The sequence below is a fragment of the Dipodomys merriami genome, unplaced genomic scaffold, assembly GCF_024711535.1.
Source record: "Dipodomys merriami isolate MVZ:Mamm:240054 unplaced genomic scaffold, mDipMer1.0.p SCAF_28, whole genome shotgun sequence".
Taxonomy (NCBI): domain Eukaryota; kingdom Metazoa; phylum Chordata; class Mammalia; order Rodentia; family Heteromyidae; genus Dipodomys; species Dipodomys merriami.
This window is the reverse complement of record NW_027204270.1, coordinates 8,608,190-8,634,569: the sequence shown is the minus strand read 5'-3', so window position 1 is coordinate 8,634,569 and position 26,380 is coordinate 8,608,190. Positions and strand designations below refer to the sequence as shown.

The window sequence follows — 26,380 nt, the reverse complement described above, 5'->3', positions numbered from 1 at the left end:
GGGAATGCTGGTATTTCAGTCTCCTGGTTCATGAACATTTCCCTTCTATAGACTTCCCATCCAGCACCGACAACAGAGCCCCAAGTCAAGAAGTGATGGGACCACCCAATCTTGGCTGGACCACCTCGTTCTGTGAGCTACATCACCCCTTTCTCTTCACCAGGTTTTCTTCTCACATGTTTCAGTAGTCTCCCTCTCTCTCTCACATACACACAAACCCAGCCAAAGCTGTGACTGGAGTTGTAGAGTGCCAGCCTTGAGCAAAAAAGCTCAGGGAGGGGCTGGGAATGTGGCTTAGAGGTAGAGTGCTTACCTAGCATGCATGAAGCCCTGGGTCCAGTTCCTCAGTACCACATAAACTGTAAAAGCTGGAAGTGGCACTGTTGCTAAAGTAGTAGAGTGCTAGCCTTGAGCAGAGAGGGGCTTAGGGACAGTGCCAGGCCCTGAGTTCAAGCCCCAGGATTGGAAAAAAAGAAAAGCTCAGGGACAGCACCCAGGCCATGTAGTACAAGCCCTAGGACTGAAATGTGCACACACTTATGCACACATACATTCCCCCCGCCCCCGAAAGAGACCCCAAGATGGGTACTAGTGGCTCACGCCTATAATCCTAGCTACTCAAGAGGCTAAGATCTGAGGATCGAGGTTCAAAGCCAGCCTGAGCAGGAAAATCCATGAGCCTCTTATTGCCAATTAATCACTAGAAAACTGGAAGTGGTGTTGCAGCTCAAGTGGTAGAGTGCTTGCCTTGAGCTGAAGAGCTGAGGGACAGTGCCCAGGCCCAGAGTTCAGGCCCCATGACTGACTGAAGGTGGGGGAGGTCAGGGAAATGAGCAAACACAGTAACAATGGTAGATGTCTTTTAATCCAGCCACAGAAGGCAGAAAAGACAGGCTTCAGGGATCATACAACACACCAAGCTCTTTTTCTGACTGCAAAACACAAGTTTCAATGTCCCATCATTCCCCATGTCAACCTTTACTCCCATTGGGCAATGGTCTGAAAGTCAAGTTCCATATCACTGACCAGAAGTCCCTATTTTGGCTTTCATTTCCCAGTGTCCAAGCATGTGCTATTTGCATCCAGCTAATCACTCATCTGACAGTTAAGAAGACAGTCCATGTCATAGTAGCAGCGGTAGCCACATTCAGGGCATTGGTCAACACTGAATGAGACCTTCTGAGGCTCCCTCAAGTCCCTCAGCGTATTCATAAGCTCGGTACAATATTGGGAGCCTAGCTCTGCACGGAGAGCATCTGGTTCGTCATAGCTCTCCAGAGGGACTGGGTACATCTCTTCAGTTAACTGGCTCAGCTGGGCGGTGTGCTGTATCAGGTTCTTCAGGACAGGCATGGAAAAGTTGTTGCCATAGAAACAGACCTTGGTGAGCTGGGTGCAGCGGCTCAGGGCGGGCAGGATGGCAGTGAGCAGGGAGTCTGACATCTTACAGTTCTCCAAGTCCAGGGTCTCCAGAGTGGATGCAACTTTTTCCAGAAGTTGTTGGAGGGCCTTAGGGCAGGTCAGGATGATAGCTTTCAGGTGCAGGTGTTTCAGCTCTGCAATGTTCTGGCATGTGGGCAGGCACTTGAAATCTGATATTAAAAGCTGGCAGTAAGATATTGACAAGGACTCCAGTGGGGTCTTCAGACACCTAAGGAAAGATCAAGAAATCAGTTCTGCCAAAGAGACGGTAGACTAGACTAGACTAGATGAGGATCAGGAAAAACCTCAATATTCTGGTCATAAAGGCTCTGACCACCGGACAGCAAAGATACTACAGGTCAGTCAGGTGCCGTTGGCTCACACCTATAATCCTAGCTACTCAGGAGGCTGAGATCTGAGGATCATGGTTCAAAGCCAGCCTGGGGAAGGAAAAGTCCGCGAGACTCTTATCTCCAATGAACCACCAGAAAACAAGAAGTGGTGTGGTGGCTCAAGTGGTAGAGCACTAGCCTTGAGCTGAAGAGCTGAGGGACAGCGCCCAGGCCCAGAGATCAGGCCCCACGACTAACCAAAAAAAAAGATCCTGCAGGCCAGTCTATGGGCAGGATGCCTGGGCCAAGTGGCAGAGTGCCTTCCTAGCAAGCTCTAAGCCTGAAGTGGATCCCTAATACCACTGAATAAAAACAAAACAAAAACAAAAGGTAGAGAATGTGTTCACCTGTCACCCCATTGGAGGTTGAAGGCGTTGAGTAGCTCAGTCCTCCAACTCTACAGCTCCTTTCCTTCACAGTCAAGCTCATCCCTCAAGCTCTGGCCACACAAGACCAGTGGCTCCTTGTAAGAAGGGCAAATCCAGGCCAGGTTTGGCAACATTGCAGGGGTTCCTTTCCTGTGGGTTCCTGACTTTGAACCTGAAAGCTTGAAGTGTACCACACCTCCACCCCCCCCCCCCCGCCATGCTATTCTCTGCCTTAACCCCAGAAGCAACTGCCTTCTCTCCGAGGGTGCACACCACCTGTCCCAGATGAAGCCTCAGAGCTGACCTGTTCATCCTTACCTGAGCACCCCCTGCAGGTTGCCTTTGAGGAAAGCTACGTGATCCATATGCAGCTGCCGGAGGCAGTCCAGTTTGCCCAGGTGAGTTAAGAACACGCCGATCCGTTGCTTCTGTTCCTTAGAAGTCATCTGTACAGGGATGTAGATGTGGGAGAGGAAGAGCTTGTGCAGATTTCTCATCTCACTCAGTTGGAAAGCAAATACAGCCAGGCTGGACAGGCTCCAGGGATAATGAAGCTCCAAATCCTCCAAATGCAGCAGCTCCATTATATCCAGGAGATGGTATGGGTGCCATTCTTTCACTGTACAGTTACAATGCTCCCAAAGCTGCAGCTTCTTACAGCACAGCTGGACCAAGCCTTTCTTCTTCTTCGCCCACTCAAACAAGTAAGTTTGAGGTTTATCTAGGTCACAGAGCTCCAAGCATAGGTCTACTGTCACCTTCAAGACCTGCTTCTCCCCTGGCTCTGGATGGGACTCCATTAAGTCATTCCTTCTTTTCTTCAGTGGTGGTGGTCCACAGTCAGTGGAGACAGCTTGAGGCTGCACATTCCAGAAGCTCTGGTTTTCTTTTCTCAAGTCTAACACTTGCAGCTTGCACCTCCTGTGGAGAAATCCGGGGCGGGGGGGGGGGGGGAGTTAAAGATCATTTTAGAGGGCTAGGAAGGGGGCTTGGTGGTAGAGTATTTACCTAGCATGCATGAAGCTCTGGGTTTGACTCCTCACTCAGTACCACATAAACTGAAAGAGCCAGAATTGACACTGTGGCTCAAGTGAATGCTAGCTTTTGAGCAAAAGATGCTCAGGGACAGTGTCCAGGCCCTGAGCAAGCCCCAGGACTGGCCAAAAACAAAACAAAACAAAAAACAAAAAGATCATGTTAGAGGTCCCATACCCAGAGAGATCCTTGAATCTCAGCCTCCTCAGCAGAGTGCCTGATTCAGCCTGGGCTGTTAATATATAGAACCTAAGCCACATCATTTTTGTATTTGACCAGTCTTCCTTTCCTTTCTTTTAAAAAATTTTTCCCTTCCGTTTATAAATCTCTCTCAATAATACTATGGCATGAATCTAGCCCCTGATGCATGTTGGGTAAAGGTGCTTCCTCTGAGCTACAGAGGCAGTAATCTGTTTTCTCTCCTTGAATCCAGCCTGGTTCCCAATGGCAAAGCTTGGGGGGAAGGCGGCGGATACATCTGCTTCGTTCAGCAGCTCCTTCAGCCACCCCTGCATCCATCACTGCACTCTGCTCACAAGCTTCTTCCCAGAAGACAGAGCCCAGAAAAGGCCCAGACAGAGTCCAGAAAAGGCCCAGGCCTCTCTAATCTGCCCAGCACCATCACTTGCTTTTCTCTCCACTCTCCTGGTTCTCAACTCAGTCTTCCCTAAGCTCCACAGCTCTCACTTCCAGCTCTCTGGCTGGACCCCACTCACCTGGGCCAATCCTTCTGAGCAAGCAGCATATTGAGCCCACTCAGGGCAATTTTCAGGGTCCCCATGTCTAATGTCTTCTTCATCAGGGGTCCCAGAGGGAGGCAGGGGAAGGGCCAGGCCTGCATCATGGCCTTCAGCACCTTTGTGCATTTCCTTTTCAAGGCCTCCATGAACAACAGAGGGAAGAGATCGCAGGGCAGGTCCTCCAGAGCAGAGATGGCCAAGGCCTGCTTCTCCAACAGGCTCTGAGCCGCCAGCTGTACCAGTGTGGGCAGGGCCTGATCGCCCATCTTGATGAACCTGGAGGTAAAGATCCCGGAACAGCATTCGAGAAGATGTTTCCTTTGAGACAAGGCTAAGAAACCCCTTCTCACCCATCCAAGGACCATTACTTTGGCCATGGTAGAAGAGTCCTCAGTTTGCCATTTCCACTCAGGATTTGATGGCGTCCAAGCCACAGCTCTGACACAAAGGGCATCAGGACTGCCCTTGTCCAGTTTACCACTTAACCATCCATTTCCTGAGTTCCAGGCATGGTAATAGAACTGAGGGACCTGAAAGCTCACCCCATGATTTTGTTTTAGTATTTGGTCATTATGTGTCCAACCTAAGGCTGACTCTGAGAGATTTTCCCCATGCTAGAGGAGCAGAGGGAAGAGACAGATCAGGGCAAGGCTCCGCCTTCAAGATAGGCACAGGGTTTAGGGTGGAGCTCAGTGCTAGAGGGCTGATTATCATGCACAGGTCCAGCACCACAAACAGCAAACAAGCAAACAAAACCACAGCAGAAGCAAGAATCTTCCCCATAACCTTGGGCAAAATATTGTACACAAGAAGTCTTGTACTACCTGTCTTGGACTGATGGAAAGGAATCCAACCTCATCTTTTAAGCCATCAAGCTGTACACCCCTGAGCAATACACACCCACTTGTATTTGTGTGTGTGTGTTGCTGGTCCTGGGGCTTGAACTCAGGGGGCCTGGGCCCAGTCCTTGATTTCTTGCTCAAAGCTAGTGCTCTACCACTGGAGCCATAGTTCCACTTCTGGTGGCTTATTGGAGATAAGAGTCTCACCGACTTGCCTGCCCAGGGGGCCTTGTACTATGATCCTCAGATCTGGGCCTTCTGAGAAGACAGGCACCCGGCAGACCCTAGGCCTCCTCTTCCATCAGCCTGGAGAGGTGGGAGAGCAGGTGGGATCTATCTCTCCAAGCTCAGGTGGTAAGCTTCCACTAAAGCTCTCTAACAAAGACAAGACCAGTTCTGGTGGAACTTTTGAAAGATTAAAAACAACCACAACAATAAAAAACCCATAACCACCACAACAAAAATCCCTGGGAGTTGAACTTGTAAGATTACAGGACTCCCAGTTTCTTCAACAATCACTAAAGGAAATAAATGGAATTTTTCAGCTGTCAAAATACAGGCCTGGCTTCTTTGGCCAGACCCTCCATCCAAGTTACTCCAGGACAGAATTAAGGCAGGTGGAAGTTGAAGAGCACTGGGACAAAAACAAACTCAAACCTATCAGCCCAGTTGGTTGCCCTACCTTTAATTCCTTCCAGCTACCCAGGAAATCACAATACCAAACAACTGATAGCAAAAGTTCTGTTAACCCTCAAGTGGCAAAAAAGCATGTCTGCCAAGTACAAGATCCTGAGTTTAGAAAACCCTAGTACTGCAAAACAAAACCAAAATAAAGAATCAAAATCCCAACCATAAATGAACTTTTTTTTCTTTTTTTAAAAAGAGCCAATACAAACCAATAAACTTGCTTTAAAAAAATTTAGGAGTTTGGGCTGGGAAGGTGGCTCAGTGGTAGAGTGCTTGCCTTACATGCTTTTTGAGGCCCTGGGTTTGATTCCTCAGCACCACATAAGCAGAAAAAAAAAGCTGGAAGTGGCGCTGTGGCTCAAGTGGTAGAGTGCTAGCCTTGAGCTGAAGAGCTGAGGGACAGCGCCCAGGCCCAGAGTTCAGGCCCCACGACCAGAACCCCCCCCAAAAAAAAAATTTTTTTTAAGAGTTTAAAATGACAGAAACCATAGTGCAAATCAAAATACTTGGACTGAGGACAAAGCTCCATATGGAGTCCAACCAAGAATCATAAATCTGTTCATCGAAAGCAGCAAAACAATAACATTCTCAAGGGTAATCTGGGCTTCCTGACACCACTGCCCTGGTTCGAAAGAGGGCCTGATAATTCATTTGGAAGCAAAAGACTTACCAGACGTGGTGCAGGTGGTTGAAGCTCTCTGAACTCAGCAAGACCAAGCCGTGACTCGAGGATTTCAGAAAGTTGTTTGTCTTTGAGATCTGGGAGTCTTTATTTATCTTTACCACTATACTTCCCCCTTTAACTCCTGGTATCCAATTAGAAGGCAGCATCTCATTAAAGTCCTCCAGCTCCACCCAGTTCACACTGATTGAATTTTTTTTTAAGCTTTCTCTAGATTTAACAAATGGCTAGAGAAGTTCCTGGGGGAAGGGGAAAGGGCTTGAGGGAGAGTCAAGTTGATTCTCCATACTCCATAGGGTTTTATTCCTCTGTGACCTTCATGTTGGAGATTGGATACAGAAAATTTTCTTCTGGGGCTGGGAGTGTGGCTTAGTGGTAGAATGCTTGCCTAGCATGCATGAAGCCCTGGGTTCGAATCCTCAGTACCATATACACAGGAAAAGCTGGCAGTGGCACTGTGGCTCAAGTGGTAGAGTGCTAGCCTTGAGCAAAAAGAAGCTCAGGGACAGTGCCTAGGCCCTGAGTTCAAGCCCCAGGACTGGCAAAAAAAAAAAAAAATTGTGGAGCAACTGTTCCTAAATTAACGGAGTGATCTAGCAGAGCAAGACAAACTGAATACTCAGAAACATTGGACTCAAATCAGGAAGTGAACTTTGAGAAGCCACGAAAGAGCTGGCTGAGCACCAGATCTTCAGGACGTAGGCTCGGTGTCAGGGATGACTGACAAGAGCCTAAATGTGCATCAATAAGTCTCAAGCCCTCATCTGGGGTGTCCTTGCTCTGTGGGGTACACTAAGCCCCTGGGGGATGAGGATGGCTCTGTAACACCTGCACTGCCATAATCTACATCACAGGAAGACCTTAGATCTAGAAGAGGAGACAAAACCAGAGCCCTCTGTGTGATACACCGATAGGGAGTCTCACACACACTAAAGCAAGCCTGCTAGAAACACCTGGGAGAAAGGGAAGACCAGGGAAGGCTTTACTCTGTGCTCTTGAATGGTTTCCCACTGAGAACATTGTCCTGTACAACTCAGGCTGGGGGCACAGAGGAAGCAGGCAGAGAGCCCTGCACTGCCAGACTGGGCAGCCAGGCCCTGATCAGGGCTAGTCAAGCCTAGGGCCCAGTGCTTCAAGTAGCTGCTATCTATCTTCAAGGAAGGACCTTAGGACCCAAGGTCAGATTTCAGGATCTCCAAGAGCCAAGCTGCTCCATATAGGCCACACTGGAGCCTGAGGTCTCCATGTCCCTGTGTGTGTGGAGGGAGGCGCGGGGTGTTCTAGAACCAGAAATGGTATGGGTAGGGCTGTAGGGTGGAACCAGGATATCCAGGATGGCAGCTGACCTGTCTACCACTGGATCTGGTGCCAAGTCAGGACACAGGAGTCGCTGGCTTTGGTGTACTTGGCCCTGAAGCAAAGCGGGTTGGCAGCAAGGCCTCGGGCTCTCAGACCCCAGCGGTGGCTAGAACTGTGGATTTTGCCCTCACTGCCCGCTGCCCGCATGTAGCTTGTCCAGGCAGCTGATGGTCTGTTCTGTACTATGTCATAAAGCACCTGTAGTAGCAGACTGAGCACAACTGGGGGATCATGCAGCAGGATCCACCCAGCATCCTGGCCCCCACTTCGGGAACACATGATGAAGTCTTGGGTGGCGGCAGCTGCAGTGTGGCCATGTGTAGGGTGACATTGAGGACCTGGGCGTGCACCTGGCCCAGCAGGCTCTCCAGTTGGCTCAGGGTCTAGGTGAACAGGTGACATCCGGGCTTGGGAGCTAGACCCAAATCAAAGTGAGAAGGCCAACATCGCCCATTGCCTGCAAGGAAGCTGAGACTGGCCTGGCCTGGCAGACTGTCCTTCCGCTCAGGAAGCTCCTCCCACTTGCCAAAGGGCTTGCTCCACTGCTCCTGTGGGTGCTGTAGGTGGCTCCATCCTGTGCTCTATCTAGCCCTTGAGGTCCTATCTAATCCATCCCTTGTGGTCCCCAATGGTTGCCATGGCTACCTCCCGAGGTGATGGAATTCCATGGCCCACACTTCTGGCCCATACGACACATTGTCCACTGCTCCGTTTGTTTACCTTGTGCCCACTCTTTTTTTTTTTTTTTTTCAAACTTCCAGTTTGCCCAGGTTGACCTCTAAGTGGAGATCTTTTTCTTTTCTTTTTTTAAATTTTTATTTTTTTTGGGGGGGGGGGTGCTGTCCTTGAATTTCTTGAATCACAGCTCCACGTCTAGCTTTTTGGTGGTTAACCGGAGATGAGTTCCATGGACTTTCCTGCCTGGACTGGCTTCACATTTCAATCTGCAGATTTCAGCCTCCTGAGTAGCTGGGATTATAGAGGTGAGCCACCAGTGTTCCCCTTGAAGATCCTCTGGTCTCTTCCTTAGTGCTGAGATTACAGGTGTATACCACTGACTCCAGGTAACATCTGTTGACAGCAATGCCCATCATACAAAATCAAGTTAATTCCTTTAGTTTCTGTCTGTCTGTCTGTCTGTCTGTCTGTCTGTCTCTGTCTCTCTTTCTCTTTCTCTCTCTCCCTCCCCCCCCCTTCTCAAATATCTTGAGAAGTTCAGGAATCCTCTGGAATCCTAGCATTCTAACATTAGTTCAAGATCTAGAAACTTAATGTAGGATTTGGTCATGTGGTAGTTTTACGGTAGTTAGTGCAGCTACTCAACCTTGATTCTTTCCTCCTACCTATAAAGAATTCAGGCAAGGGCTGGGATGGAGCTTAGTGGTAGAATGCTTCCCTAGGATGCATGAAGTCCTGAGTTCTGTTTTATGTACTACATAAAACAGAAAAAGCTGGAAGTGGTGCTGTGGTTCAAGTGGTAGAGTGCTAGCCTTGAGCAAAAGAAGCTTAGGGACAGTGCCCAGGGCCTGAATTCAAGCACCAGGATTGGCCAAAAAAATAATTCAGGCAAGAGTCAAACACAGTAAAAGTAGTAGGTAAGTTTATTAGGGAAGAAATGTGGCAAAGAAGAAGACATGGCACAGACGTACCTCAGGATGAAAGCACTTCTGCCCATCTTCAGCCATTTTCTGCTATTTTGAGGGGTGCAGCAGTGGCCTTAGGTTAAACAGAGAGAATTGGGGGTGAATAGGGAGAGAGAAGTTTTGGAAATAGTCCCAATCAAAGGTGGTTTCAGAGATGGCCCAAGATTCTCTAAGTCCATCGTCTCAGGATAGGTTTTGTTGGGCCTTAGGATAAGAACCTTGTACATCTGGTAGGTGGTGCTGAGTTTTCTGGATTCTAAGATAGGAGAGAATGCCTCAGAGCATTAGATCTCTCCTCAAGACTAGCCCAAGGGACAGTTGCTGTCCCCAGGCTGTAGAGAGTTTTGCTGCATTAACATTTGACCTCTAGGCCAAGATTTTCCCGGCCAAGGTGGGTTAAATCTATTGTTTTGAAACTCTTCCTTTTAAACCACAATAAAGCCAATCATCAATTCTTAGGTGGGTTAAATATAAAAATTTTAAAAACCCAAGTTGTGACATTGGATGACCTCTGCTGTTTCTCAGATTCGTTGTAATCTTGCCCTCCATTTTATGTTCCCATTATTTATTTCCCATCTCTCAGGCATGAGTAATTGCTACCTATTCAGTGGTTGTAAAAAAAAATGTGAAAAGAGCCAGGCACCAGTGGCTCACGCCTGCAATCATAGCTACTCGGAGGCTGAGATCTGAGGCTAGCAGTTCAAAGCCAGCTTGGGCAGGAAAGTCTATGAGACTCTTCTCTCCACTAAACCACCAGAAAACCTGAAGTGGCACAATGGCTCAAGTGGTACAGCACTTGCCTTGAGCTGAAGAACTGAGGGACAACGTTCAGGCCCAGAGTTCCAGCCCCACGACCCACCAAAAAAAAAAAAAAAAAAAACCCAAATTTAAAAAGGGCCCAGTGCTAGTGGCTTATCCTTGTAATACTATTATTATTATTATTATTATTATTATTATTATTATTATTATTATTATTATTATTATTTTGTTGATTGTGGGGCTTGAACTCTGGGCCTCTTGAGCTCTTCATCTCAAGGCTGGCACTCTACTACTTGAGCCACAGCGCTACTTCCACTTTTATGGTAGTTCATTGGAAATGAGAGTCTCACAGACTTTCCTGCCCTGGCTGGCTTTGAACTGTGATCCTCAGATCTCAGCCTGGCAATCCTAGCTATTAAAGAGGAGGCGAGATGTGAGGATCATGGGTCAAAGCCAGCCAGGGTAGAAAATTTCACAAGATTCTTATCTCTAACCACCAAAAAGCTAGAAATGGCTCAAGTGGTAGAGAGTTAGCCTTGAACACAAAAGCTCAGGGACAGAACCAACCCCCAGTATTGGCACCAAGAAATAAAAATGCATAGACAGCTGGGCACCAATGGCCCACACCTACAATCCTAGCTACTCAGGAGACTAAGATATGAGGATCAAGGTTTGACAACCTGGTCAGGAAAGTCTGTGTGACTTATCTCTAATTATCTACCAAAAAAGCCAGAAATAGAGCTGTGGCTCATGAGTAGAGAGGTAGCCTTGAGCAAAGGCAGCTCGGGGACAGAGCCCAGGTCCTGAGTCAAGCCGCCTGATGGGTTTAAATATACACAAAAGGTTCAAAGCACTCTGAACATAGAACCATTAGAGATTGTATAAATTAAAAGCATGAAGGTGGGCACCAGTGGCTCACCCCTGTAATCCTAGCTACTCAGGAGGCTGAATTCTGAGGATTGAGGTTCAAAGCCAGTCCTGGCAAGGAAAGTCCATGAAACTCTTTTGTTGTTGGTGGTGGTCGTGGGGCTTGAACTCTGGGCCTGGGCACTGTTCCTCAGCTCTTCAGCTCAAGGCAAGTGCTCTACCACTTGAACCACAGCGCTACTTCCAGTTTTCTGGTGGTTAAATGGAGATAAGAGTCTCATAGACTTTTCCTGCCTGGGCTGGCTTTGATCTATGATCCTCAGAGCTCAGCCATATGAGTAGCAAGGATTTCAGACGTGAGCCACCAGCGCCCAGCTCCATGAAACTTTTTTTTTTTTTTGCTGGTCATAGGGCCTGAACTCTGGGCCTGGGTGCTGTCCCTGAGCTCTTCAGCTCAAGGCTAGTGCTCTACCGCTTGGGCCACAGGGCCACTTCCGGCTTCTTCTGCTTATGTGGTGCTGAGGAATCGAACTCACAGCCTCATGCATGCAAGCCAAGGACTCTACCATTGAGCCACCTTCCCAGTCCCCTCCATGAAACTCTTAGCTCCATTAAGCACCAGAAAACCAGAAGTGGTTATGGCTTAAGTGGTAGAGTACTTGACTTGAGCTGAAGAGCTGAGGGACAGAGCCCAGGCCCAGAGTTCAAGCCCCATGACTGACAAAAAAAAGAGCTGGTATTGGTGGGTGGTAACTCTTGTAATCCTAGTTACTCAGGAGGCTGAGATCTGAGGACAGCTCGAGCAGTAAAGTCTGTGAGACTGTTTTTTTTTTTTTCTTTGTTGTTGTTTTGGCCAGTCCTAGGGCTTGAATGTGTCCTGGGCACTGTCTCTGAATTTCTTTTTGCTCAAGGCTAGCACTCTAGCACTTGAGACATAGTGCCATTCTGGCTTTTTCTGAGTAGTTTATTGGAGATAACTCTGGGACTTTCCTGCCTGGGCTGGCTTCAACAGCAGTTCTCAGATCTCAGCCTTCTGAGTAATTAGGATTATAGATGGAGCCACCTCTATGGCTCTGTAAGACTTTTTTTGTGTACCAATCCTAGGACTTGAACTCAGGGCTTGAGCACTGTTCCTGAGTTTCTTTTGCTCAAGGTTAGCACTCTACCACTTGAGCCACAGCACCACTTCCGGCTTTTTCTGTTCACGTGGTACTGAGGAATGGAACCCAGGGCTTCATGCATGCTAGGCAAGCACTCTACTGCTAAGCCACATCCCAGCCCCTCTGTGAGACTCTTATCTCCAATTAACCAGGAAGATTATGGAAGTGGAGGTGTGGCTGAAGTGGTAAGCACCAATCTTGAGTAAAAAAAAGGACCAGTGCCCAGACCCTGAGATCCTGTCTTAGTATCAGCATTAGAAAAAAAACAAAACTCTTATTAGATTTGATGTTTCTAGGAAAGCACCAGGGAACAAATCTTACAAAACCAGTAGCTTTTCTACATATCAACAACAAATTCCATGAGAAAAAAATGCAGGAAAATGGTCCCATTCATTGCCCTGCCCCCATAAGCTATCTAAGAATATACTAACCAATGATGTGAAAGACTCCTATAATGAAAATAGCAATGTGCTAAAGGAACATACTAAAGGAGACTTTAGACACTGGAAAGGCATCCCATGTTCATGGATAGGTGAGACTCTCTGTGCTCAAAGCTAGCATTCTATCGCTTGAGGGTTTCATGAATGCTAGGCAAGCACTCTACCACTAAGCCACTTTCTTAGTCCAATTCAGTCTTTTTTTGTTGTTGTTGTTGGTTGCAGGGGGCTTGAACTCTTGGCCTGGACACTTTCCCTAAGCTCAAGATGAGCGCTCTACCACTTGAGCCACAGTGCCACTTCCAGGTTTCTGGTGGTCAATTGGCGTTAAGAATCTTACAGACTGGCTGGGAAGTTGGCTCAGTGGTAGAGCGCTTGCCTGGCATGCCTGAGGCCCTGGGTTCGATTCCTCAGCACCACATAAGCAAAAAGAAAAAAAGCCAGAAGTGGCGCTGTGGCTCAAGTGGTAGAGCGCTAGCCTTGAGCTGAAGAGCTGAGGTACAGCGCCCAGGCCCAGAGTTCAGGCCCCACAATTGGACCCCCCCCCCCAAAAAAAAAGAATCTTACAGACTTTCCTGTCCAGGCTGGCTTTGAACTGCAATCCTCAAATCTCAGCCTCCTGAGTAGCTAGTTGTGAGCCACTGGCGCCCAGCTCAAATTCAGTCTTTTACAACAAGTTTCTCCCAGGAGAACTCACTCAGGAAGAACTCCCTTTGTCCCTTCTGAGGGCACACACTCAAGGATCTCCCAATAAGCCCCTCCTACACACGCACCATCTTGGTCTCCCAGCAACTTGCACCAGGTGACCCTGGAGTTTGGACAGGGGGTGTCTGCTGTACATTTCAGGTAAACCACCTGTGGTTTATGAACCAAACAGACACAGAAGCCAGAAGGAAGAAGTGCCCAGAGGAAAGTACACAATGGGAGGTTATGGCAGCACTGCACTGGAAGCTGGGAGTTCCTGGGGCCAACACCCCATTGTATGTCAGATGACTCAGGGCCTCACCCACCAGCAGTTCTCCAGAGATCTGTGTATTTAAACTGTAAAGGAGGCAAACTGATCAAGGAAGAAATGAACTGGTTTACACTGAGATTCTCTTTATTTCTGTTTCTTTAAAACCATCTATACAGGAGCAACAACCTCAAGTCCCTCTCCAAACATGAATTTTAACCCAGAAACTCAATATTCCATTTCTGAACCCCGTTAGAACATGCATCTCTGAAGGTTCTCAACTCCCCAGGTCAACACCTCCCATCCAAGGCTGCCCCCACTGCCAGCCCTGTCCTTTTCCCTCCCAAGACTGCACAAGTTCTGAGTCCCTCTAGGATGTACCTATGTTCTTTTTTCTTTTCCAATGCCTATGCCCAACTAGATAGGCTGACACCCAGAGCACAGATTAGCTTGGGCTTCAAACTGTGGCTCGTTGCCAGGGGGAGGAATGGTACTGAACCAGACTGTTCTGGACTGTCTTAATGACTCCACCATCACCATCAGCTTATCACGAAGTTGGTTGAGTCTCCACTGTTGCTGGCCACCCTGGGGGCCGTAGACCTCCAGCGGAGTAGAATACATCTCCAGGCTTAAGTGGCTCAGGTGCACAGTGTGGACCAGCAGGGCCTCCAGGGCGGTCACAGACACGGGGTTCCTCAGGTAGTTGAAGGTGGTGAGGCTGGAGCAGCGGCTCAGGGCGGGCAGGATGGCGGTGAGCTGGGCGTCCCGGATCCCGCAGTCCTCCAGGTCCAGGGTCTTCACGGTGGCTGCGACACTCTCCAGCAGAACTCGGAGGGGCTCAGGGCTGAAACGAGTCATCCTGACACCGCTCAGGTTCAGCTCGCTGAGCTGACGGATGCTCGGGCTCTGCGACAGACACGTCAAGTCTGATTCTGAGAGCCGAGAGTCGGTTATTGAGAGGGACTCCAGCGGGGTCCTCAGGAACCTGAGGAGAGAGCCAACAGTTAGATCTGAGTACTGAAGGGGAGAGGCAGGGTGGGGATGGCCTCCAAGGAGAGGACCATGGGGAACGGGATCCAGGCTGCTGTGACCACAGCCAGGATGCTGTGTGGTGAAGAGCCTGACTGTAGTCACAGCCACCCTCCGGGGATCTTTGCCCCAGATAGCTTCCTGGTATGGTGGCCCTTTCTAGGCCACACGCTCCAGCAAAACCCTCTGTCTTTCATGAACCCCAGGTTAGCCCTCTGTATTTATTTACATGCACCCCACCTCTGCCTTCACATGTGTGCTAAGAGGAGACCTGGCTACAGGATAGAAGTAGACATTCCTAATGTTCTGGTGTCTGGATCTCTGAGACAATCCCTGGTGGCCGGCACAGTAGGTGCTCACTAAACTTCCAGGGACAGCAAAGGCTCCCTCACCTGAGCACCTGGTGCAGGCGGCCTTCCAGGAAGCAGACAGAGTCCATGGACAGCTCCTGGAGGCAGCCCAGGTGGGCAAACTGAGAGGTGAACTGCAGGACCAGCCGCTCCTGCTCCTCTGGGGCAATGGAGGCGGCCCGGTGGACGTGGGAGAGGAGGAGGCTGCGAAGATTTCCCATCCGGCTGAGGTAAGGAGCAAAAGTGGCCAGGCTGGACAGGGTCCAGTTGCAGTTCACTTCCACTTCCTCAACACAGGCCAGCTGCAGCTTGTCCAGGATGTTCTTGACCCTGTGCACGTATGGGGTGATGATCTTCAACTTCTTACAGCTCAGCTGCACTAAAGCCTTTCTCTGCTCCACCCACAGGAGGAGGTAGGAGAAGAATGGGTCCAGGGCTGCCTGCCTGAGGCTCAGGTCCACAAACACCTTCAAGGGTGGCTTTGCCTCCATCCCTGCCCCATTCTCCTCTGCTGGACTCTTCTGCCTCTTAGTCTTGGCCTGTGCTGGGTAGACATAGGGCTCGTTTCCGGCCCAAAGCTTCCAGAAGTTGTGATGCAGGTTCCTCAAATCCAGAACTTGCAGTTTCCATCGTCTGTGGGAATACAGGAGCCTGGGAATATAGGCAGAGCCCACCTTCCACCTTCCCCCCGCCATTACCCCCCTCCCTCTCCCTCTCTCTCCCTCTCTCTCCTCTCTCTTTCTCTCTTCTTTTTGGTGCCAGTCCTAGGGCTTGAACTCAGGGCCTGGCCATTTTCCCTGACCTTTTTTTGCTCAAGGGTAGTGCTCTACCTTTTGAGACACAGCTCCACTTCTTGCTTTTTTGGGCAGTTAATTGGAGACAAGAGTCTCCAAGACTTTTCTGCTCTGGCTGGCTTCAAACCGCAATCCTGAGATCTTAGCCTATTGAGTAGCTAGGATTATAGTGGTGAGCCCAAATCCAGTAGTGGAGCTGTGGATTAAGTAGTAAAGATTAACTTTGGGGCTGGGAAGGTGGCTCAGTGGTAGAGCACTTGCCTTGCATGCATGAGGCCCTGGGTTCAGTTCCTCAGCACCACATAAGCAAAAAGAAAAAAGCTGGAAGTGGTGCTGTGGCTCAAGTGGTAGAGCGCTAGCCTTGAGCTGGAGAGCTGAGGGACAGCGCCCAGGCCCAGAGTTCAGGCCCCACAACCGGACCATCCCCCTCCCCCCCAAAAAAAAGATTAACCTTAAGGGACAAAACTCAGTGACAGTGCTCAGACCCTGAGTTCAAGTCCCCAGTATTTGCACACTGGCTTATGTGAGCATGTACACACACACGCGTGCGCTTACACACACAAAGATAGATAAATCAGCCAGGCGCTGTTGGCTCATGCCTGTAATCCTAACTACTCAGGAGGCTGAGATCTGAGTATCATGGTACAAAGCCAGCCCAGGCAGGAAAGGCTGTGAAACTCTTATCTCCAATAAACCACCAGAAAACTAGAAATGGTATTGTAGCTCAAGTGGTAAAGCTCTAGCCTCCAGAGTTCAAGCCCCATGACCCAAAAAAAGGAAATCAGACTTAGTCCACTCCTCAAACTCAAGATCGTCCTCCCTTAACATCCCAAGTGCTGGGCTGCAGGGTGTGAGCCCCCAGGCCTGGCCTCCATCTGAGATCTTCCCCTCATCCCAGACAGCAGCTTGTCCCTTCTGACTTCCTGTCCTCCACTTTCCCCTTGACTCCAGCCTGGTCCCCACCTCAAGTGCAGGGAAAGCTCCTGTCTCTGTGTCTGTTCTAAGGAGACCTCCACACCTGGAAGATGTTCCTGGATGTGCTCAGCCATTGCCCTGGCCTCTCTGGTACTCCTGGGTTGTGTGAGAAGAACCCTCTAGACCACCTCATCTCCCCGACCCCGGCTGTCTCATCCCTGGTCTGTAGAGCTCTCTTTTCCCAACTACCTGGATACTACTTACCGGGACCAAATCTTCGGAGCAAGCAGCATGTCCAGCCCGTCCAAGGCAACCTGCAAGGCCTCCAAGTCTGATGCCTCCATCAGCGCCCCCAGGGGGAGGCAGGGGAAGGGCCAGGCCTGGATCAGGGCCTTCAGCGCCTCTGTGCATCTCCTGGCGAAGGCCTCCCTGAACAGTGGAGGGAAGAGCTCCACGGGCAGGTCTTCCAGAGCCGAGATGGCCAAGGCCTGGTTCGTCAGCAGGCTCCGAGCCGCCAGCTGCACCAGTGTGGGCGGGGCTTGATGGTACATCTTGATGAACCTGGAGGGAAAGGATCTTGGGACAGCATCCACGAAGTGCCTTTCCTGTCCTCTGCAAGTTAGCAATCCCAACTTGCCCCCTCCTGATTAAAGACCCAATGGAGGGAGCCTCAGTTTCCATCCACGTCCAGGTGCTGTGTCACCCACTGAATTCTGAGCCCATTACAGCAGCCATGGTGGGACCTGTCACCTCACATTCACTCTTAAAAACATTGTTTTTTGCCAGTCCTGAGCTTGAACTCAGGGCCTGGGCACTGAGCTTCTTTTTTTGGGGGGGGGGGGAGGGGGTCCTGTCATGGGGCCTGAACTCTGGGTCTGGGTGCTGTCCCTCAGCATTTCAGCTCAAGGCTATCACTCTACCACTTGAGCCACAGCACTACTTACGGCTTTTTTCTTTTTGCTTATGTGGTTCTGAGGAATCAAACCCTGGGCCTCAGGCATGCAAGACAAGCGCTCCACCACTGAGCCACCTTACCAGCCCCAGCCCCTGAGCTTCTTTTGCTCAAGGCTAGCACTCTACCACTTGAGCCACAGTGCTACCTGAAGCTTTTTCTGTTTATGTGGTAATGAGGAATCGAACCCAGGGCTTCATGCATGCCACGCAAGCCTTCTACCACTAAGCCACCTTCCCAGCCCTCACATCCACTCTTTCAGGGGAAAACCTTCCCATCACTGGCTGAGTGCTCATGGTTCCCATCTGGAGCCCTAGATACTCAGGAGGCTGAGATCTGAGGATCATGTCTCAAAGCCAGCTTAGGCGGGAAAGTCTGTGAGACTTGTATCATTAATTAACCAACAATACGCTAGAAATGAAGCTGTAGCTTAACCGTAGAGCACCAGCCTCACTTAATCTGGCTGGAAAAAATTAAAGTCATTAGTTTTGTCACAAGTTTATCACTTGTGAATACAGTTACCTGGAGGACTGCAGAAGGGAAGACCACAGTCTGAACCTCTCCATGCCGCAGAAGACAAAGTCACTCTGTATCTGAAAAACAAATAAATAAAAGCTAAGCAGACAGGACTCATGGCTTAAGTAGTATAGTGACGGCTAGAAACATGGGATCCTGAGTTCAACACTGAAAATAAATCCGGAATTATCAGTGCGCATGAAAGTACATAAATGCCCTGGATGATGGAGGTGGGCCAAGCAGGAAGGGGGAGGATGAACGTGGAGGCTGTTTTAAAAAAGGGAGACTCAGGGCTGAAAGCTTAAAGGTTGATTTGGCACAAGACATGTTTGGGGGGAGGGGCAAGGCTGCAGGGGTGGCCCTCTCCCCTTTGGGAACTCTAGGGCACTGGAGATCCTCAATTAACTCTTCCTTAAAAACCCTCTGCTACTGTCCTGTGAATGCAACCTTTTATATATTTAGCTGGGCTGGGGTTTGAACTCAGCTGCTCATGTGTGTTGCTCGGGCTCTCTTCCCGGTCTTCTTGCTGTGGATAGATTTCAGAAGGGCATTGCAGCTTGTTATTATTTGGGCAGGGTGTGCAGGATTTAGTTATTTTGGGCAAGATCTCAGTTCTGCCCCGGCTGGCCTGAAAGGATTCTTCCAATCTCAGCCCCTGAGCAGCTTGCTGCGATTCCAGGCATGGTCTCAATGTTCTGACCTTTGGCCATTTTCTGGCTCTACAGGAGGTTGTAGCTTCACCCATTGCCCTTTATATTATTGTTACAACTATTACTATTATTATTGCTGGTCCTAGGGCTTGTGATCTGAGGAACTTGGTGTGTCCCTGAGCTTCTTTTCCTCAAGACTAGCACTGAGTCACAGCTCCATTTCCGGTTTTTTGGGCGGTTCCCTGTGAGAGTCTCAGGGGCTTCCCAGCTCGAGCTGGGTTCGAATCGGGATCCTCGTATCTCAGGATTTACAGGCATGCACCACCGACACCAGGGTAGCTTATTTTACTTTATTATTTGTGTATACTGAGGACATACCTGCGTGTTGCTGACTTAGTGAGGGCCTGGCCTTGGCCTGGCCGCTCTCCCTGGGGCTGGCGCTCTGCCCTCGGGCCACGGCTCCACTCCCGCCCACCGGGATGCTACGTGAGGCGCTCTTACCCAGTCCATCCTGACCGAGGAGCTGGGGTCCAAGGAGGGTGCGATACCTTCCCGACACCCCTCCTTCTGGAAGGTTCCTTCCCTCGGGCTCTGCCTCCTGCAGCGCCCCACCACCACGGCTGAGGAGAAGCAGGGCCGGAAGACCCGCTCTGAAGCCGCCTCCTGGCCTGCTGCCCTGCGCATGCGCACTGCGCAGCCCCCGGCCGGCGCGCACATGGGCTCAGGTTTGGAGGTGCACAGGGAAGGGTGGGGAGGGCAGGAGCGGGGTGGGGGCAGAGAGGAGGCTGGGGAGGTAGAGGGTGGGGAGCCGTGTGCCCGGGAGGGAGAGCCAGCCGGGGGCGGCGGCTTCCTTCCCGGGGTCCGGTCAGGAGGCCTGGTCAGGAGAGCTGAGCCCCCCCACCCGGTCAGCAGGGGCAGATGGGGTGCCAGGGCCTCCCCGGGGAGAGCTCAGGACGCTGCGTACGCCAGACGCTAAAGTCGCCGCTGCCCTGTTCTAGAAGCTTCTGTGTGGCTGGTGTGGCCCCGAACCCACTATGTGAGGTGCGCGCGGGGCTGGCGTCTACAGAACTCAAAGAATGCGGGACAGAATCTCCCGCGGCCCCTCAGCCCCAAGTCTCGCGGCCGTGGAGGCCGCTCGCAGTCCGTGGGACAGAACTGCTGAAGGACTGGGAGGACCAAGAGCACTTTTATATGAGCACTTGGGGCACGGGATGGAAAGACGCTGACCTGGCCCGAGTGGAGCTCCCGTGCTCTTCCCAGGTTGGGGGGGGGGGGGGTGTTGATGGGAAATGGGTAAGAAGGAAGACTTACCCAACTAAAAAAAATTGTATAGAACATGTTTAACTTTTAGTCCAAAAGCAACATCCAATTTATAAAACCATAAAGCTAAAAGCTCTACCGTTTTAGGGTAGATGAGTTAACTATCTGTGTGAAGATACATTTGTAAATCAGATCATTTATTTATTATTTGGTCGGATGTGGGGTTAGAACTCTGGGCCTGGGCACTGTCCCTCAGCTCTTCAGCTCAAGGCTAGCGCTCTACCACTTGAGCCACAGCGCCACTTCCAGTTTTCTGGTGGTTTGTTGGAGATAAGAGTCTCATGGACTTTCCTGCTTGGGCTGGCTTTGAGCTGCAATCCTCAGGTCTCAGCTTCCTGAACAGCCAGGATTACAGGAGTGAGCCATCAGTGCCCGACAGATCTTTTTATTGTTAAAATGAGATTTTTTTTTGTTATTAAAGTGATGTACAGAGGGGTTGTTTCATAAATCAGGTAATGCAGATTGTTTTTATTTATGTTTGGTGTGTGTGTATGCCTGTCCTAGGGGGCTTGAGTGCAGTCCCTGAGCTTTATTTGTGCCGGTCCTGGGGCTTGAACTCAGGGCTTGGGCGCTGTCTTTGAGCTTTTGTTGTTGTTGTTTTGCTTGTCCTGGGTCCTTGAGCTTTTTTGTATGTGTTTGTGTGCTGGTCCTGGGACTTGAACTTGGGGCCTAGGTGCTGTGTCTTGGACTGTGTGTGTGTGCGTGTGTGTACGCGCGCTCACGCCTAGGTGCTGTGCTGTGTCTTGGACCGTGTGTGTGTGTGCGCGCGCACTGGTTCTGCAGCTCGACTGAGGGCTTGGGACTTGTACTTGGGGCCTAGATGCTGTGTCTCGGACCGTGTGTGTGTGTGTGTACGTGCGCTCACGCCTAGGCGCTGTGCTGTGTCTTGGACCTTGTGTGTGTGTGTGTGTGTGCTGGTCCTGGGACTTGTACTTGGGGCCTAGACGCTGTGTCTCGGAACGTGTGTGTGTGTGTGTGTGCGCGCTGGTCCTGGGACTTGTACTTGGGGCCTAGACGCTGTGTCTCGGACCGTGTGTGTGTGTGTGTGTGTGTGTGTGTGTGTGTGTGTGCTGGTCCTGGGACTTGTACTTGGGGCCTAGACTCTGTGTCTCGGACCGTGTGTGTGTGTGTGTGTGTGTGCGCTGGTCCTGGGACTTGTACTTGGGGCCTAGACGCTGTCTCGGACCGTGTGTGTGTGTGTGTGTGTGTGTGTGTGTGTGTGTGTGTGTGTGTGTGTGTGTGCTGGTCCTGGGACTTGTACTTGGGGCCTAGACGCTGTCTCGGACCGTGTGTGTGTGTGTGTGTGTGTGTGTGTGTGTGTGTGCTGGTCCTGGGACTTGTACTTGGGGCCTAGACGCTGTGTCTCGGACCGTGTGTGTGTGTGTGTGTGTGTGTGTGCTGGTCCTGGGACTTGTACTTGGGGCCTAGACGCTGTGTCTCGGACCGTGTGTGTGTGTGTGTGTGTGTGTGTGTGTGTGTGCTGGTCCTGGGACTTGTACTTGGGGCCTAGACGCTGTGTCTCGGACCGTGTGTGTGTGTGCGCGCGTGCGCTGGTCCTGCAGCTCCACTGAGGGCTTGGGCACTGCCCCTGACCATTTTTTTGCGTCTCACGGACGTTCCTGCCCGGGCTGGGTTTGAACCACCATCGTCAGCTCTCAGCCTCTTTAGCAGCTAGGATGACAGGCGTGAGCCAGGCCGCCAGCCCTTCCTTCTTTCCTTTTTCGGTAGGGTCTCACGGCCCGAGGGGAACGGCCTACCTACGCCTCTAAGTGGCAGGTTGACGGGCGCCTGAGGCCGGCCTCCCCCCCACCCCCAGGCCCCCGGGGCCGGGCCCGGCCTGGAACCGCCGGCCTCCGGGCCGCCGCGGGCCTCCGCCTCCTCAAGCCCACTTCCGGAGTGGGCGGGACCACGGGCGCCATGCCGCCCTGCTCTCGGGCTCTGTAACCGAGGTAAGGCCGCGCCCGTTCCCTTCCCAGGCCCGGAGCCCTCCCTGCTAACCCCCGCCCCCACCCCCACGACGAAAAGCCGCAAGAACGGCACCACGGGGCTGAACTGGGCCGCGTTATCCGCCGGAAGCCATCGTGTTTCCCGCCCGAGGCCACCATGTTTCCCGCCTCTCGTTCTGGAAGGTTCCTTCCCTCGCGCTCCGTCCCCCAGCACCGCACGCTCCCACCCCCGCGGCGCCCACCTACCACCGATGGGTCCCTGCGGGCGGAGCAGAAGGAGGGCAGGGCAGGGCGACCTCACTCCGAAGCCCACCTCCCGATCTCCTGCTGGGGCGCCTTGCCCTGCTCAGCCTCCTGCGCATGCGCGTCCTCCCTTGACGCACGCACCGACGCTGGCCGCCAGGGGCGCCACACGCGCTGCTTCCGGCAGAGCTGCCGGGACAGGGCCCGCGCCCCCCTCTCCCTGGTGTTTTTCTGATCAGGGTTGGCATGGCAGGCCTGAGTTACTGGGATTGCAAATGTGAACCACCAGCCTGTTCATTTTAAACTAGAGCTTGAACGCAAGGCCTTGAACTGGCTGGGCAGGTGTTCTTCCACTTTGACTCCAGTCCACAGAGTTCAGAAAGGAAAGCCTCGGGGACACAGTGAAAATCAAGTTGATATTTTTTTCCTTTTTTGTTGGTCGTGAGGCTTGAACTCTGGGCCTGGGCGCTGCCCCTCAGCTCTTCAGCTCAAGGCTAGTGCTTTACCACTTGAGTCACAGCACCACTCCCGGTTTTCTGGTGGTTAATTGGAGATAAGAGTCTCATGGACTTTCCTGACAGAGATGGCTTTGAACTGCAATCCTCAGATCTCAGGATTACAGGCATGAATCAGCAGTGCCTGGCTTCAAGTTGATTTACATTAGTTGACTATTGAATCTATTTTGTTGGCTGGGTTTTAGCTATGTATGATCCCTAAGTAGGGTGTGTGTGTGTGTGTGTGTGTGTGTGTGTGTGTGTGTGTGTGTGTGTGTGTGTGTGTGTGTGTGTGTGTGTGTGTGTGTGTGCGTGTGCTCTGCGTGGTCAGTATTGGGATTTGAACTCAGGACCTTACACTTTTTAAAAAAATGTGTTATAAAATTTTAGTGAAAAAGTTTATAAACTGTCTTTAGGTAGTTGTACAAAAATATTTAAATTCAACCAGTCAGTTTATAAGTACAGTACATCTTGATCAATATCACCTATACTTCTCTAAGTTTCCCATCCCCACTTAAGTGGGTCCTGCATTTTTGCTTAGCTTTTTCTTTTTTTGTGTTGTCACTCTATGACTAGAGACATACTTCTACTTTCTACTTTTTTGCCAGTTAATTAGAGGCAATAAGTCTAATTTGCCCATCTGGGCTGGTTTCAAATGGAGAGAGAGCCTTAGGTCTCAGTTTCCTGTATAACTGGGATTACAGGTATGAGCCACCAACACCCAGCTTTCTCAGTTGTGTGTGTGTGGGGGGGGAGGGGGGTTTGAACTCAAGACCTGGGTGCTATCCCTAAGCTCTTCTGTTCAAGGATGACATTTTACCACTTGAGCCACAGCTCAACTTTTTTTTGCTGGCTAATTGGGGATAAGAATCCCCAGCCTTCCTGGGCTGGCTTTGAACTGCAGTCCTCAGATCTCAGCCCCCTGAATAGCTAGAATTACAGGCATGAGCCACCAAGACCTGTCTCTAAGTAGTTTTAGCTTGAGATAAGAAGGATTTAATCTGCTGGGTGCTGGTGGTTTAGGAGTATAATCCTATAATTGAAAGCCAGTCTGAGTAGCAAAGTCCATGAGACTCACCTCCAATTAGCCACCAAAAAGCCAGAAGTAGAACTGTGGTTCTGTTGGTAGAGTGTCAGCCTTGATCAAAACAGTATCCTGACCTAGAGTTCAAGCCTCAGTAGTAAAGCCACACACACATACACACACACACACACACACACACACACACACACACAGAGGGATTTTTTTTATCTTTCCTTGACATTAGAAAGAAATAGTAAAGTCTGAAAATAGCATGGCTAGAAGATACTGCACACATCAAAAGCATATATGTTCCAGAGTTAAAGCAACTTCATTACAATAGTCATGCCATTTTCAAAGAAAACAATAGAAATCTCAGGACATGAAACAGTCCTTTGATGTCATAGTCAGTAATAGCCAGTCCTGGGCCACTCAAAGGTGAGGCCTGTGTTCTGCCACCATGAAGGCTCCACTTGTAGTCTTTTACTTAGGGTCAAGGATCTTCCCAAAAGGGACATTTAACAGACAGCCAACAGCCCAGGAAGTTTCCAGGACCCTTTGGTCTGACCATAACCCACTGAGCCTCTTGGCAAGTATATTTTGATCATTTTCCCCAGAGGTAACAGTGACCTACAGGGTTAAAAGCCATCTCTGATACAATCTCATAGGCCCACCATAGGAGATGGAAACAAAATTTAGTTTTTCTCTCCTAACACATGAGCACAGTGAGAAAGTCCCAAAAATTAGAGCCTGGGCCAGTGGCCGAAGGCTCATGCCTGTAATCCTAGCTACTCAGGAGGCTGAGATCTGAGGACTGTGGATCAAAGTTAGCCCAGGCAGGAAAATTCTTGACTCTTTTTTTTTTTTTTTGCCAGTCATGGGGCCTGAACTCTGGGCCTGGGTTCTGTTCCTCAGCTCTTCAGCTCAAGGCTAGCGCTCTACCACTTGAGCCACAGCGCCACTTCTGGCTTTTTCTGCTTATGTGGTGCTGAGGAATGGAACTCAGGGCCTCATGCATGCAAGGCAAGCGCTCTACCACTGAGCCACCTTCCCAGCCCCTTGAGACTGTTATCTGCAGTTAACCACCAGGAAACCAGAAGTAGTGCTTTGGCTCAAGTGGTAGAGTGTTAGCGTGTGTACTGCAGCTTGAACTTAGGACCTGGGTGCTGCCCCTTAGTTCTTTTCATTCAGGGCTGGCATTCTACCACTTGAGCCACAGTTTCTCTCATCCCTCCCAACCCGAGTTCTCTTGGAGTCATGAGGTTGTGATCTTCCCAGTGTTTCGAAATGGCTCCTCTTCCTGTCACCCTGTGCACCTGGTCAGTGCTGGAAGGAGCTCAAAGCTCGGATCTAACATCTCAAGATGCTCAGTGAAAATTGTCCCAGAGCATAGGACAGGGTTGGGGTCCCCTTCTGCAGAAGGGTGGCTGCTCATCCTGTCAGAGTTCTGGAGACCCAGTGTTGGGCCTAACCTGAATGAAGCCAGCTGCCTTTCCATTCTAGTGGTTTCCATAATCCAGGAAACAGACACAATTTCAGCTGTGGCTCCAACTTCCTCTCTGATGGTCATTTAAAAAAATATATTTTAGCCGGGTGCCGGTGGCTCATGCCTGTAATCCTAGCTACTGAGGAGGCTGAGATCTGAGGATCGCAGTTCAAAGCCAGCCCGGGCAGGAAAGACCATGAGACTACTATCTCCAATAAACCACCAGAAAACCGGAAGTGGTGCTGTAGCTCAAGTGGTAGAGCGCTTGCCTTTAGCTGAAGAGCTGAGGGACAGCGCCCAGGTCCAGAGTTCAAGCCCCACGACCGACAAAAAAATAAAAAAAATAAATTAATACATTATACAAATTACTCGAAGTCTAAAATTTGACTTTCTTATATTAAAATATAACAATATTTAATGGTTGAGATTAAATATTATACAAAACCTCAGAAAGGAACACTCATCGTAAATTTAATTAAAGCCACTTGTAATTGCACTGTAGTTGTTTGCACTATTATTTTGACTTCTGTGACACTGGGCATCCTACAAGTTATGACACATTAAAAAAAAGAAAAAAGAAAAATCTATTGCTTTCCTAAACCTTTTCCTAAATAAGAGCTCTTTCCTTCTCTCTTCCTAGCCCTCCTCACACCTTGGGTACATTCTCAGGACAACTTTAGGTTGAATGTCACCAGGGGGCGCTGTGTGCTAAGAATTGGCTGCTGTTGGAGGAACTTCCCGAAGAGAAGTGGAAGACGCTTCACCACCTCCAACTAGGGGAGGACAGGGAGGTAAGGCTGGAGCGGAGACGAGACGGCAGGTGCAAAGCTTGCTTAGCAATGACTGACCGTTGATGACATAACCTGAGGTCTGTATCTTGTTTCATGAGGAAGTTAATGAGAAGCAGATACATGAGCCGGAAGACCTGCACTGACCAGGTTGGGTGTCCTGGCTCATACTCAAGCAGCCATGGGTGGTTTGGAGACATCCAGCAGCCGCCTATGGTGACTTGAACTCAGGCCAGAGCGGGTAAAGCTTTCTCTGGTGGAGAAAACTCTTGTCATGGGCAGAGGGTGAGAAGACGCTTCCTACGAGGTGGGGAGAGCCGGAGGGGCCTGGGTCCCCAAACACTTCCAGCCAAGCTCTGTCTGCTCCAAGAGCCTGGGAGTTTCTATCCAGGAACAAAGAAACCCAGGAGGAAGTCCAGATGCAGGAGCAGCTGGGGGCCTTTTTTTTTTTTTAAGTTCCCATTACCAGGGACCTCTGAGATCACTCATTTCTCAGATGAAGAGAAATAGACTTGAAGGCCTGGGAAGGTG

At 50.4% G+C, this 26,380-nt stretch overlaps 2 protein-coding genes across 2 annotated transcripts; both read right to left on the bottom strand.

Annotated features, from left to right (window-relative positions):
* Positions 1 to 998: 998 nt before the first annotated feature.
* Positions 999 to 7,564, bottom strand: LOC138838453 (PRAME family member 12-like). The gene is made up of 4 exons (XM_070037957.1): positions 7,515 to 7,564; positions 3,934 to 4,233; positions 2,501 to 3,103; positions 999 to 1,651 (listed from the first exon to the last, which is right to left on the bottom strand). The coding sequence occupies exons 2-4, from the start codon at positions 4,221 to 4,223 to the stop codon at positions 1,087 to 1,089; spliced, it is 1,458 nt and encodes a 485-aa protein (XP_069894058.1). The 5' UTR covers positions 4,224 to 4,233; positions 7,515 to 7,564; the 3' UTR covers positions 999 to 1,086.
* Positions 7,565 to 13,497: 5,933 nt separating this feature from the next.
* LOC138837962 (PRAME family member 12-like) lies at positions 13,498 to 22,136 on the bottom strand. The gene is made up of 5 exons (XM_070036956.1): positions 22,064 to 22,136; positions 17,908 to 17,978; positions 16,698 to 16,994; positions 14,767 to 15,357; positions 13,498 to 14,330 (listed from the first exon to the last, which is right to left on the bottom strand). The coding sequence occupies exons 2-5, from the start codon at positions 17,949 to 17,951 to the stop codon at positions 13,763 to 13,765; spliced, it is 1,500 nt and encodes a 499-aa protein (XP_069893057.1). The 5' UTR covers positions 17,952 to 17,978; positions 22,064 to 22,136; the 3' UTR covers positions 13,498 to 13,762.
* Between the last annotated feature and the right edge of the window lie 4,244 nt (positions 22,137 to 26,380).